We start from the raw sequence: 13,947 nt of genomic DNA, 5'->3' as shown, positions 1-13,947 counted from the left end.
ATCAAATTTAATTGTCCAGTTAGATGGGTGTTCAGTTCATTATGCCAGAGCTGTGAGGCAATGGCTTAACGAACATTTTCCAAACCGATGGATAGACCGTGGTAGTCCGTTTATAGAGTGACCACCCAGATCTCCAGACCTCACAGTTTTGGACTTTTTTCTCTGGGTACTTCTCACACGAAAGGTTTACAAAAACCGCTCAAGAGATAGAAATGAACTTTGTGCAAGAATTCGACAGGTATGTGCAGATATTAGCCCTCAAGAACTAAGGAACGTAATCAGAAACATTCGTAAGCGCTACGACACATATATCGAAATACGTGGTGGATTAGTAGAGGCTACTAGAATATGAGTTAGAATTAATTGTTGCACTGAATCGAAACATTTCAATAATTAGTTATTGATTACGTTTATTGAAATTTATTGCTTCATTGTTAGTTGAATTGTGTGAATTTAATTCCGTTATTTTCATTAAAAATATTTACGCTATTTGTTTTTTTTTATCTGGCGGCACTTTATTGTTGAAATCATAAAAAAATGATATATTGTGACTGTTCGCTGTGTGAGTTTTCGAATTTTTGAGTTGTCATAACTTTTTTAATAATGAATATTTTTTCATGAAATTTTGGTCACACCTATTTAGAGGCAGTCTGAATACAGTGGCGTAGTGATTTTTTCAATAAAAAAATCGCTAATGAAAAGTCCCGATTTTCGACTAAGAAAAAATATCGTACTATGCCCTGAAACTTTAACAAACATTTCAAATTTTGTTCCAAGGTAGACCTTTTAGTACTTGACATTTCAAAAAAATATTATTAACATCGATTCACAACTTCAAATTTTAGGGGGGTGTTTCCAGTAAAAATGGGTCACACTGTATATGAGCATCAATAATGTTAATAAATAAGTGAAATAAATGCTGATCCATCAAGAAATTTCACACTGAAAGCTATAGGTATATTGTTATATATCTCTCTGTAATTTACATTTTATTTTTCAAAAGTCTTATTTGACATAATTTTTTTTTTGAGTTAACGAACTTTGATCTCTTGGACGTGGAGGAAATATTGATGAACGAAAGCAATAATTGAAGGAGAGAGAAATAAAAAAAAATTGAAAGTTTGCAATATATGTTCTAAAACAATCGAAAACGTATGATCGTCTGTAATTTCCGTATATATTAATAAAACGAATGAAAACATTTTTGTCTAATTGCCACTAGTTAATTTTATTTATACGACCGTTTCGGATTCAACCCCATTATCATGATAATGGGTACATCAGTACTCTCAATTCATGAAAAGTTAGTATTTTGATGATAGTTTCGAGAAACTGGACATATTTAATAAAAATCATTAAATTGACTCTATATCATAAAATTACTATCAATTCCATTATGCATAAAAGTGGCCGAAAGTTCAGTTCTTCAAATGAAACCCCCTCTATATTAGTCGATAAATTGAAAGATGATGAAAAGAGCTTCAAGATGATAGGTATATCATGTCCTTATACCTAGCAAAATTAAATCACTTTTAATAAATGTATCATACAATTTTTTTTGTACAATAGTTACTGCTGGTAATAAAAAAATAGATTCATGGGATTCGAACACATGATCTTTGAATCACAGATGCTCCAACTACATGCGTCAACGCAAATTATTTGAAATGTGATTTCTGGTTAGTCAAGAAGGACTTTCTAAATGATTCTTTCTAATAAGTGGGTGTTCTGATTGAAGTGTTTTTATTCGAGATATTTTTACGACAGTTGTACAAAAAATTATTAAAAAAAAATAAAGAATTTTCTTTTAGGTTGCCGTGGAAATATCAAGCTTATGACAGTTTGGTGACTTTTATAATTAATTGATAAATGGTTATTGACGGTGTTTCGAAAAATCTTCAAAAATGAATGCAAAAATGAAATGCTTATGAAATTATTATACACGGACAGTGTAATCAAATCATTGCCAGAACTTGCAGAAAATTCAAATGTATCCTGAATTAACACCAATGAATGAGAGGAAGTTTGTGAGATTACTAAATGATTTCCTCAATTATGGCTCAAAGTTAAAAACGCCTTCAACATCACCAAAAACTGTTACTTTAAATGAGGACAATACTGTTAACGTTTTGGCATATTTTCATGCACCTCCATAAGCTTCCATTCGCAGTGCAGAAAAGATTTGGGCATATATCACATGCTTCACTACAACGAATTTTGAAAAATCACGAAATGCATCCGTGTAAATTTACCAAAGTTCAAGCTCTCAAAGCAAAATACTTTGAACGTAGAGTGCATTTTTGCGAATCCCTTTTAATACATATACAGGAAGATCGGGAATTTTTGTCAAAGAATAAACATTTTTGGGCTGATCATAATTCTCATGTGACAAAAGAAATGGGTTTTCAAAAAAAATTTTACCTGGATGTTTCCTGTATTTTGAAGAACAATAAAATTAGGTTTTTTATTTATGAAGACTCACTAAATGCAGAAAGATATCTCCAAATATTAAGGACGACTGTTACGATTTCCTGGAAAATTTGCCTTTAGAGGAATATAGGAATTCGTGGTTTCAACTGGACGGAGCGCCAGCTCATTCCATCATGGAAGTTTCCAGGAAATTTCACGAAATGTTTGATGATCGTTGGTTTAGTCATTGAGGGTTGTGGGATTGGCCACCGAGATCACCCGATTCATAAATTCATAATTCATCATAGCTGATATTCAATATACCTTTCAATAAATAATGTTTCAAGGGGGTATTACAATTTTCCTCAGAAATATGCATGAAATCTCACTCGAATCAAAACAAAAAAAATTCGTATTATTTGAAAATTTACCGCTTTTTGGGCGGCTCGATTACCGCTTTCAACTTTTTTGATCTGGCAGCACTGCTTGATTGGGACAGGTGATATTTGACAAGCGACACTGCTGCTGCCAGCGGCGTCAGCCTGAGCCTTATCACCATCTGATTATGGGAGTGTGATGTACGTATAATGTTTTGAAAAGAATATAAAAATGGGTAACCATCACGGACATGGATCTAAATCTGGAAATGCCACTCCAAATTCTGCAGTACATTCACGCAATGGATCTAGAAAGAGTATAACTGGCTCAGTTTCAGAGACAGATAGCCAGAGTCAAGAGAAGCCTAGTCAAATGTTACCTGTAGAAAAACTAGCAAAGGTGATGTAATTAATATCTCCTGAAATAAAATATCACCATCTTATAATTTGATACCATCTTTCCTGCCATGAAAGACATATGTAAGAAGGTGTCATTGAACAGTATCACTTTTTGCTTACATTCTGAAAATCCTTCTCTTATTTTCAAATTCTTTTTGCTTCAATCCAAGAAGATCTGCTGTCCGAAAGAATCAGAAGAATAAAGAATTCTTCAAAATGTAGTTCATATTTCTTAAGGGAAAACGTTAAAATTATTTTCTGATGATGTTCACATAAACTGCTCCAGAAAGTAGATCAGGCCTCATATTCGTCCTACTTTTTCTACTTCATAGTAGGATTTCCGTCATTTTGTCTTACTTTTTCACCAGAAACTGATAAATTAACAAAAAAGTTAACAAAAAGAAGATGAAAATTCTCTACAAGATACAAACTGGAAGAAAATATTCATCCGAAATAATTACTTTGAAACATATGAACATTGAATTACATGAAAATCACTTCTTTCTTTTCAGTTTGTACTTCAAACATTCATATATGATTTGAAACAGATATCATTCATAGGAATGCTACACAACTTGATATATGAAGAAGCATTGATATACAATTTCAGTTACATGGAAAACTATCAATCCCTAGGTGTATTCTGAAGTTTAAGGTGAAAACACTAGTTTTCAAATCCTCATCAGCATCTTTTCGGATAACTTTGAAAGAGAAAGCACTCAATTCTTCCTTAAAATTAGGACTTTATGCTACCGAAAGAAACACTGTGCTTGTGACAATAAAAAATCCTATGAACATAAGCTTTCTATTTCTCTTCATAATTATACAAAAAATATTCCTTTTTCCATTCAAACATATACTTAGTTTTCAAATGGTGCATGATCAAAAATATTTTGTTTGCAAACTTGAGTAAAAATGCAGCAATATGAGTCATGTGGCCACCGTTGCTAGGCAACGGTGGCCACATTAGGCTTTATGCTACCGAAAGAAACACTGTGCTTGTGACAATAAAAAATCCTATGAACATAAGCTTTCTATTTCTCTTCATAATTATACAAAAATATTCCTTTTTCCATTCAAACATATACTTAGTTTTCAAATGGTGCATGATCAAAAATATTTTGTTTGCAAACTTGAGTAAAAATGCAGCAATATGAGTCATGTGGCCACCGTTGCTAGGCAACGGTTAGACTAAATTTAGACTAAGAAGTATAGACTAAATTTATGGCAAATCAGGGACTGTTGCAACATTTGAAAACTTAGCATATCACAAAAGTTCAAAATCTCAATAAATCTAATTTGCCCTTATTGAAATAAGATAAACAAAATATAGTTTTGCCAAATTCTGTAACCATAAAAACACTCAAGTAGATCGGACATTGTGTCATAGAGAGTACAGAAAGTCAACACATATAGACAGATATCTGAATAAAAACCAACTGTCAGCCGAGACAATAGAGGGGGTAATTAAGACTAGTTGAGAGGACCTAATGCATAGGAAATAGATATAGTGAAACCGCATTCAAGAGGGCGATATGACCCTTAGAGAAAAAATTCCAAATCAAATAAAAACGAGCCAGCCAGTGGAAAAGCATTCGTATGTGGAACATATTATGGACCAAATTGGGAATATGTACTTTGGAGAAACCTTTGGTGTAATCGGTATACATGCCTTTAGTAACACCGTAGGTATATTAGATCCCTTGTAGCTGTGGATTGGTCTACATTGGAACCACTAAGAGAAGTACTCTGCTCTCTGAACAGAAGAGAATATGTTGTCTGTAACACACCGACAACTCAGCAGTAGTGCATTTCAAACGACCCAGGTGCTTGCTAGAGTTCAGAGCTACTACTCAAAGATATATAGATAGACAATAAAAATTGAAGAACAAGAATAATTTTAATCAAAAAGAAGAGGAAATTGATATAAACAAAGTCTGGCTACCTGCACTAAATCACACTCCTAAAAAGCCTCATTCAATTGGAACAATAGAAACGAAGGCATCCCCTTTACCAATGGTACAAAACCAAAGACTCCGCCCTTAAATGTAGTATCCACAAACCAAGCACTTCATCCATATCCTCATTGTTTTTGATAATAAATACTGCAGTAGCAGATGAAACATCAGGCAAAAAACCCTGCAGACAAAGGTCAATAAACCCTGAAAATAGCTTCGAGACAATCATAGTTGTGTGAAATAGTGGATTTCTCAATTGCCTGAAGACAAGAAAGCACTATTGAGTTTACAGTTAATACTCTCAATGTGACTTGACCATTAAAGACAAAACCTAAAAATTCAACATTTTCCATGTTTAACATTGTGTTTGAGGATATAACAATATTTTGGGACTTTTATCATTAAGATCAATGAAAGTGAATCAGGTATTTGTTAGGTTCTGAGTTAAATCTATTTGTTCATATAAATAATTATAGTCTTGAGTCCTTGAGAAACACTCCGGCATATAAGTTTCAAATCTAAGCTTTCATTATTTAGATCCACACATAAATATTTGCTAAGTAAGAACACACTTACTCTAAAGCAGTGCATGCTAGACCATAATAACTCAATTTATCAATGCATATATGAGATACATAGTCAAGGTGAAGTGTGAGTGAAGGTATTGAACGTGTAGGCGTGTCCATATGTCAATAGGGATGACCCCTCTGAATGAAGTTTTCATAGTTCATATTCAATAATACGTGACGATTCTAGTGTATTGAGAAAGATTTTGATTAGATATAACACACAGTGGTTACAATGTCAAGAATATTTCAGACTTTCACTACTTTACTATTTAATTGACATATATTACTTGAGTGCTCAATTAACATATGTTTAATAAAATAAAATATCAAGAAAGAAAGTAAGTTCAGTGCTACCTATTACAGCAACCAATTTTAGTATGCACTGGAGTTGGCTGTACTACTTCTAATTTATAATCGTATGTTCCAAATGGACTAATGAGTAAAATCCTTGTTGATGCATATAATAAAGATGTGTTGTAGTTAGTGTAGCCAGAAAAGTGATATTTTCCCAGAATTAATTAGAAAAAAATAGATGAAATAAACATTTTCAAACTGCTAAAAACCTGCTTTTTGAAAAAAATTGTACCTCAGAATATTCTGCGAGAAAAATTATATAAATAATATCTGAAGTAGTTGTATGATGTGCCAGTTTCAAAATGGATCAAAAATTGTATAAAATACATTGCTATTTCAAACTCTATACATTCGAGTGGTCACTCGTGGGAAGTTTCTACAAGACATTTCTAATAGAAGATGATCAGACTGTGCTTTCTCCTTCCCATATACTGAAAATTTAGATGTGTTACGAAACTAGTTTCAGAATTTGGTACATATTTACTTTAGTTTCATTAAAAACTCGCCAAATCTTCATTTTATGTGAAGTTTTTCATTCTAGTCATTACCTCTATTGATATTTGTATAAATCATCAAATCACTCATTCTAAGTTTGCCCCCCATTCACACGAAACTAAATCCTGTGTAAGCATTTGGACGAACGTATTTGATAGTCGTTTATTCCTGAAAAACTATGGAACTCCAACTTATATTAGCTTAGAAAATCCTTCATACATTCATTCATCAATTAAATAACATTTGTGAGCTATTCCATCATCCATAAATGTCTTCATTTTACACCAGAGTTTCCAATCCTACCTATCAAAGGTCTTCGGGTACATGAAAGGCAATTGAATTCTTTGAGTAATTATAATAATAATAATAATATCGCCTTTATTATTTCATAATCAAAACAAAAAACATAACATAACTTATATATTCAACTTACAATTGAAATAAAGGGCGAAGTTCATTGTCCATAATGAAATACATCACGGAAAATGTTTCTCCACTTAACCCTGAAAAGAGAACAAATAAAAAGATGAAGAAACTAAAAACAAAAATAAAACTGTGATAGAACAAGACAATCAAATAATCTAACTACTGTTATTCTATATATTCATTCAGTCTTCTCAAACTATACTTTTGTGATTAGTGTGTTTCAGCTACTTGTAAACTACTGAGCTCATCCCTTTGAATTTGAGTTAACATATTTGATTTGTGAGGAATTAAAATAAATTAACTGATAATCATTTATTTTCAGATTCTGACAGAAAAGTCTCAAATTGAGGAAGGCGTAAATGGAATAACTTTACAAGTATTCAGCGTGAGTTATAAGAATTTGTTTCAGGCTACTCATTTATTTTCTTAGTAAGACTAGAATACATATTTAAATCTTGTCCAACTGTCAAACTCGCATCAAACATTTTTAAATTGTCTTAGACACTTAGAGCTATAAATTAGAATTGTCATCAACAATAAACTACACCCTAGAGTGATTAAAAAGAAGAAAATCCGGGCTAGTAGGCTGTAGTCAAAAGGAACTTGTTGTAGTAAATGTTTTGTCTGCTACTGAGGCAGACATCTTCAGAGGTATATGTGAATCTTGAAGTGTCTCAAAGTCTGACTTGATCATTGCTGAGACAAGTTCCATTTGACACAGTCTACCAACCTAGATTTTGTTCACATTAATTCACTTTTTATTTAAATGTTTTTTGTTCATGTACATGATATGTACTTGTATGTATGTAACATGTAATATTTATTCGACCTTTTTTTGAAAAATCAATCAATAGTTTTGTGAAGGATTTCATTTGGATGTTTTTTGAATGAACATATTTTTTATTAGTCTTATTTTTTATTTCAACATATATAATATAGTTGAATGAGAAAAATCTCAAGACATGACAATGTTCTTTGTTTTTTCTTTTTAGTCAGTGGGCTATGCTTGAATACAGGTAGTAAAGAAATGAACTTTAAATGTTCAAGCCCGTCTCGGATATATCTACACAGTAGGTTGAATGGACTGACGCCTATCACAAAACACTCCACTGGACTAAATAGGACATTTTAAGGGGAGAAAAATAACGAGAACCTCAAAATGCAACTTTTTTTTGTTAAAAAATGAATTGAACTCGCCAATACTTGATGAAATTCCATATTGAAGCTTATAAAGTTCATATATAAATATATATATGATTTTCACAATTACATGATAGATAGATATGTTTATTCATCACTGAAGTTTTACAAGATACAGCATATAAACTTGTCTCCCTAAAACTTATCGGACTAGTCAGACATACAACAAATACAATTAGTATAAAAATAAAAGCATAAGCTACCCTATACCAATTTATATATACTATGAACAGAATGCTAAGAACTCGTCCATTGAATAAAAGGCATTTGAACATAAAAGATCAAACAATTTTGATTTAAATAATTTAAAGCTCTCAATTTCACCCATTAGTGTGACTGTGTGATTATAGCAAATAATTCCCTGATACATATATGAATTCTGTCCCAGTGATAAGCGAGACAATGGCAAACGTATACAATTAGCGTTGCGTGTACTATAATTATGGATCATAAAACCCCTCTCATGGCTGAAGTGCCGTTTTTTTCAAAAACAGGCATGTGTTTCAGTATAAAGTAGGTTCCTGAAGCAGTATGTTTTTTGTTGAATTTTTCTGTATTTATAGTAAAAACACCTACTTTTTTCAAAGTTCATGAAGCTCAATCAATATTGTGAACAAATTTCATAAAAATATGAGAGGCTTATTTTGAATACAACTTTTATATTACTTTTGAAAGGAAAGACATAATTATTGGCATAAAACCCATTTTTTTGTAACATGTGTACCTACATCTATGCACTATCTTGACCAGTAAACTTAAATTTAATTAAACGAGTTACTAAACATTGACAAGTTGACATACACCTCTCTCATCCACAGATAACCTCTTAGAGCTTAGTGATTTCAAAAACTAGCACTGTTCCCAAACACCAGAACTGTAACACTGTTTTCGACTCACGTTTTATGAACCAAGTTGGCATTTTCAGGAGAAGTAGGATAATTCCTAACTTTGTGTGTTAGTTTTCATAATGAGAAGGTTGTTTTGAAAATATTCAAAATTGTACATTGTTAATACATAATCTCCCAATTTTCCTGAGTTCTCCTGGTAAAACAAGCATCATTACTGTTTTTATTTGTCTTATCATTTTTCCTTACATAAAAACTTTTTGAATGAATATTTGATTTAATGAGATCTTCAAATCAATTTCAACGACATTGGCTGACGTATATGCCTATTAAAAATTCTTTTTTTTAGCGTTGCTTGTTTCCAAGATATCTAGTTCTTGGAGAGAAATTGTTCAAATATTTTCACAAGGCCTGCAATTCGAAAAATACTTACATCAATACGAATGCCTTTAAACAACAGTGCGAGACCTATTTAGGGGTAAGCGTTATTCAAAAACTTTATCAATCACATGATGATTTCTTCCCAAATTCCAGATAATAGATGACGAAAAAGTACGCGAAATATTAGTAAAAATGTGGACTTCCTATGATGAAGAAAAAGGTGTTGATGTTATGACTCCAGACGATATGAAATCGTTACTCATGTCAACATACCACATAAGCATGGATCATTATTCAGAAGGTCCCCAGATGTGCCTGTCTTGTAATAAGACCCTCAAGGCTGTAGTTGATAGTTGTTTTCATACTAAAAAAAGCCTTTCATCTTCTTTTGTTACCCACTGGATAGAAAGTAATATTCCTAGATTGTTGTTTCCTCTACACAGATATGCTGTTCATTCTTTGGCTACTTCTTGGCGAACTTTGGAAGAAAGTGAACCCAACTTAGCTGCTGGTGAGTCAAATATATACGATTTATTGTAGACATTTCTTATTATCAACTACAATATATCAGAAAACACTAGCTTGGAAATGTGTAGATAATCCATAGATGATTTTTTCCAAACTCAAGAAGAAAGATGCCTCAACTCTTTTGCAATGGGTACTGGGTGACATAATAATGTCAGACTCCTAACAATTTCTTTTGTAACTAAAAACACAAATGTGAATCAGGTGTTGATTTTATATAAAATCATGCAGACACAAGTGAATATAACTATTGTCTTTCAAATAGAGAAACATTGTTTTTATTTGTTTGAAGGTGGCTGACAATGTTTCGTGGTGTATTTCATCATTTCGGACTTCCATTGTCTAATATTATATAAAATGATTTTAAATCCTTGAAAGAATCTGTAAAAAATTAAACAAGATTAACCGAAAAATAACAATTTTAATTACAAAGAAATAACATACAAGCAACAACAAAAAAATAAAATATTAATACAAGCTGAAAATTAAAAAATTTAAAATAATAATAAAAAATGAAAATTAAAAATCAAAAAAGATTACAAACCAAGTTACGTCACGATGTTTCGATTGTTAGTATCTACAATCATCTTCCTCCGAGATCTGACTATTTATAGGTCATTCGAGTGCTTTCACCTATCTCCTCTTCTCTCTCTCCGCTTCATTGGTTTTAGCGGGAGATGACCGTTTGGCGGGAGTTGGTAGTTTTCCGCTTGATTACAGGTTTCCATATGTTACGTATCTCTACGCTAGCTTGGCTAAATGCGTTGTTGGACAACATATACGCGGCTTCTTTGAACTTTCTCCTAACCTAAACCAGTGTTCTTCCTTGTGGATGATTTCAGCTTGGGCCCACTTGATGTTATGTTGATGAGGACAAACATGCTCTGCTATACCGGATTTGCTGGTTTCTACTCGTTTTGTGTGTTTCTTGTGCTCAGCAATGCGAACTTTCAATGGCCTCTTAGTTTCACCGATGTATGATTCTCCGCACTCGCAGGGTATCCGGTAAATGCAATTCTTGGAATCGCAGTCCGCGTTTGGTGGCCTGGTTTTCGTGAGGCTGTTACGGATAGTGTTCCCAAATCTGAAGCAGGTCCTGATGTTATACTTGGACCCAATCCTTCTTATCCTATCCGATAATCCTCTGATGTAGGGAAGTACAAGTACTGGTTGTGGCGGCTTCTCCTTTTTGTGGAGGAGCTCTTGCTGTCTTCTAGCTAAAGCCTGTTCTACCATCACTCTGGAGTAACCATTCCTTTGAAGGTCATTTTTGATGATGCATAGTTCCTTTTCGAGACCTTCCTTTGTATTACAGAGCCCAAAAGCATGGTCTAGTAGAGTCTTGATGATTCCTCTCTTAGTCGATTGGTTGGATTTCTGGTTCAGTGACTGTCCTGTGTGAGTGGGTTTTTGATATACAGATGTTTCCCATTTAGTGTCGGTCCTCTTCACCAATACGTCTAAGAAAGGCAATTGGTTGTGGACTTCCTTTTCCATTGTGAAAGTGATGGAAGGACTTACGTTGTTGATGAACGATGAACGATGACGAATTCTTTACAGAACAAGCTTTAGCTAGAAGACAGCAAGAGCTCCATTAGGAGGAGAAACCGCCACAATCAGTTCTTGTACTTCCCTACATCAGAGGATTATCGGAAAGGATAAGAAGGATTGGGTGCAAGTATAACATCAGGACCTGCTCAGTTCTGGGAACACTATCCGTAGCAGCCTCACGAAAGCCAGGCCACCAAACGCGGACTGCGATTTCAAGAATTGCATTTACCGGATACCCTGCGAGTGCGGAGAATCATACATCGGTGAAACTAAGAGGCCATTAAAAGTTCGCATTGCTGAGCACAAGAAACACACACAGCGAGGAGAAACCAGCAAATCCGGAATAGCAGAGCATGTTTGGACTCATCAACATAACATCAAGTGGGCTCAAGCTGAAATTATCCACAAGGAAGAACACTGGTTTAGAAGCAAATTCAAAGAGGCCGCGTATATGTTGTCCAATAAAGCATTTAGCCAAACTATCGTAGAGATACGTAACATATGGAAACCTCTAATCAAGCGGAAAACGACCAATTCCTGCCAAACGGTCATCTCCCGCTAAAACCAATGAAGCGTAGAGAGGGAAGAGGGGATAGGTGAAAGCACTCGAATGACCTATAAATAGTCAGATCTCGGAGGAATAAGTCCAGTTATTACCCAAAGACCATTGTAGATAATAACAATCGAAACGTCGTGACGTAACTTAGTTTGGAATCTAATAATTTTAGTTAATTTCCAGCTTGTATTATTATTTTATTTTTTCGTTGTTATTATATGTTATTTCTTTGTAATTTCAGTTTATGTTTAAAAAAAAAAAATATTTTTCGATTAATCTTTTTTAATTTTTTACAGATTCTTTCAGAGATTTCAAATCTTCGGAATTCCATTAGACAATGGAATTCCAAAGTGATGAAATACATTGTTTTTATTAATCAGAACACACTTCAGAACAAATGAAACGAGATAGGCAGAATTCTACCTCTACCTCCGGTTTCTGTAGTCACACTTTAACAGAAAGAATGTCGGCAAAATATCATTCATTCTCATTTTTATGACATTGATACTAAGAGTATTGAGGACTAATGTATATAAGAAAACTTTTTCATTTATTTCAATAACGATTCGAGCAGTAGAGAAGGAATTAAATATTTCTTTATTGATATCAAGTCTTGTGCAGATTTTGTAACAAAATAATTGCAATAGTGACTGAGAGATCTTTTTTTCCCTAGGTGAAAGAAGTGAAATTGAAGAACGTCCAGGTAAAAAAAATGCTTTTTGATGTTTAATTGCTAAAGCATACAATGCTGTTTTTTCAATATTACAGTTTATTTATTTTTTCTTTAATCCACAGCTTGACATGTCATGTGATATGATAGAACTCACATTAGATTATGAAATTATTATTTTGCTTCGAGGCAGATTTAAGTGGTTAGAAACGTTCATTTTCAAAATAATCATCAAATTTACATAGATTAACCATGTTGTGACAACATCTGACCAACAAAGTGTGTCTCATTTTTATGTTTTCCTTGTTTGATTCAGAGTAAGATTGCAAAACATGCGTGACATAAACATATATTGGCACCTGATGTGAAGTTTTATTAATTTTTGACAGAAATCTTTAAGACTTGATGTATCATTTTGAAATTAAAACTCACAAGTTGTTACTTATAAGTTAGAAGTTTGTTCTTAGTAAAATAACAGCATTGCTTTAATCATAAGAAAACTGGATTGATCTAATGGATTGTTCATAGAGCAAAATTTTAATTTGCTTTTAATATAATATCAGTTGTTTTCTAATTTCATTCATCACAAACCTTATTCATTGTAATTACACACAGGCTATAGTAATACACATAATATGAATTGTGAATTCTATTATACTTTCCAGATGGTTGACTATTTAGATTTGAATAATTTCCTAGCTCTAATCGATTGGTTACAGTGTTGAGATCTAAACAATATCCTTGTGGCTACTGATAACTTTTACCATATTATGGATTCAGCCATAACCCTATTTGTTCCACGAAAACATCATAAAGCCGTAACCTTCCCAATATGATTCAATGCGGATTTGAAACATTCAATAATACAAAATAAAATACTTCATATGAAGTAAAAAGAATCAACGCAACATATTATTCTATTTTGATTTTTCGATATTAAGAGATAGATGCAAGATTATGTCAGTGATAACCTAAACTGACTCAAGGTCAGTTTATGATGAAACCACTTGATTCTGATTGACGTTTTGGCAGAAGGTGATCTAGAGATTGCTGAATTGTTTGCAAAGCACTTTTCAAAAGTTTATGTGTAAGTAGTAATGATGTCCTCAATAATAAATTTTCAAATGCAAATATCAATTGTTCAAAGCTCTTCTCAAACACTGACATTTATGAGAAAATCGAGTCTCTTCCAAACAAGTTAATTTCCGAACGTGATAGGATTCCCAGTTTCT

The 13,947-nt window shown here is 32.9% G+C and overlaps 1 protein-coding gene across 2 annotated transcripts in view; it reads left to right on the top strand.

The window, feature by feature from the left end:
• Positions 1-2,930: 2,930 nt before the first annotated feature.
• LOC111502450 (uncharacterized) overlaps positions 2,931-13,947 on the top strand; it is a 30,185-nt gene continuing 19,168 nt past the window's right edge. Inside the window, exons 1-5 of one of the 2 annotated variants that reach the window (XM_074170683.1) lie at positions 2,931-3,186; positions 7,310-7,372; positions 9,382-9,510; positions 9,567-9,924; positions 12,719-12,748. In XM_074170683.1, coding sequence (XP_074026784.1) covers positions 3,019-3,186; positions 7,310-7,372; positions 9,382-9,510; positions 9,567-9,924; positions 12,719-12,748 — 748 coding nt within the window. In that variant the 5' untranslated portion in view covers positions 2,931-3,018. The remainder of the gene's footprint in view (positions 3,187-7,309; positions 7,373-9,381; positions 9,511-9,566; positions 9,925-12,718; positions 12,749-13,947) is intronic. The other variant, XM_074170684.1, reaches the window with a different exon arrangement.

The sequence above is a fragment of the Leptinotarsa decemlineata genome, unplaced genomic scaffold, assembly GCF_025532065.1.
Source record: "Leptinotarsa decemlineata unplaced genomic scaffold, Ldec_3_MD MMD2_P_RNA_scaffold_9, whole genome shotgun sequence".
In the NCBI taxonomy this organism is placed as follows: domain Eukaryota; kingdom Metazoa; phylum Arthropoda; class Insecta; order Coleoptera; family Chrysomelidae; genus Leptinotarsa; species Leptinotarsa decemlineata.
Note: the sequence above shows the minus strand (reverse complement) of the source record. Positions and strands in the feature narration are given on the sequence as shown.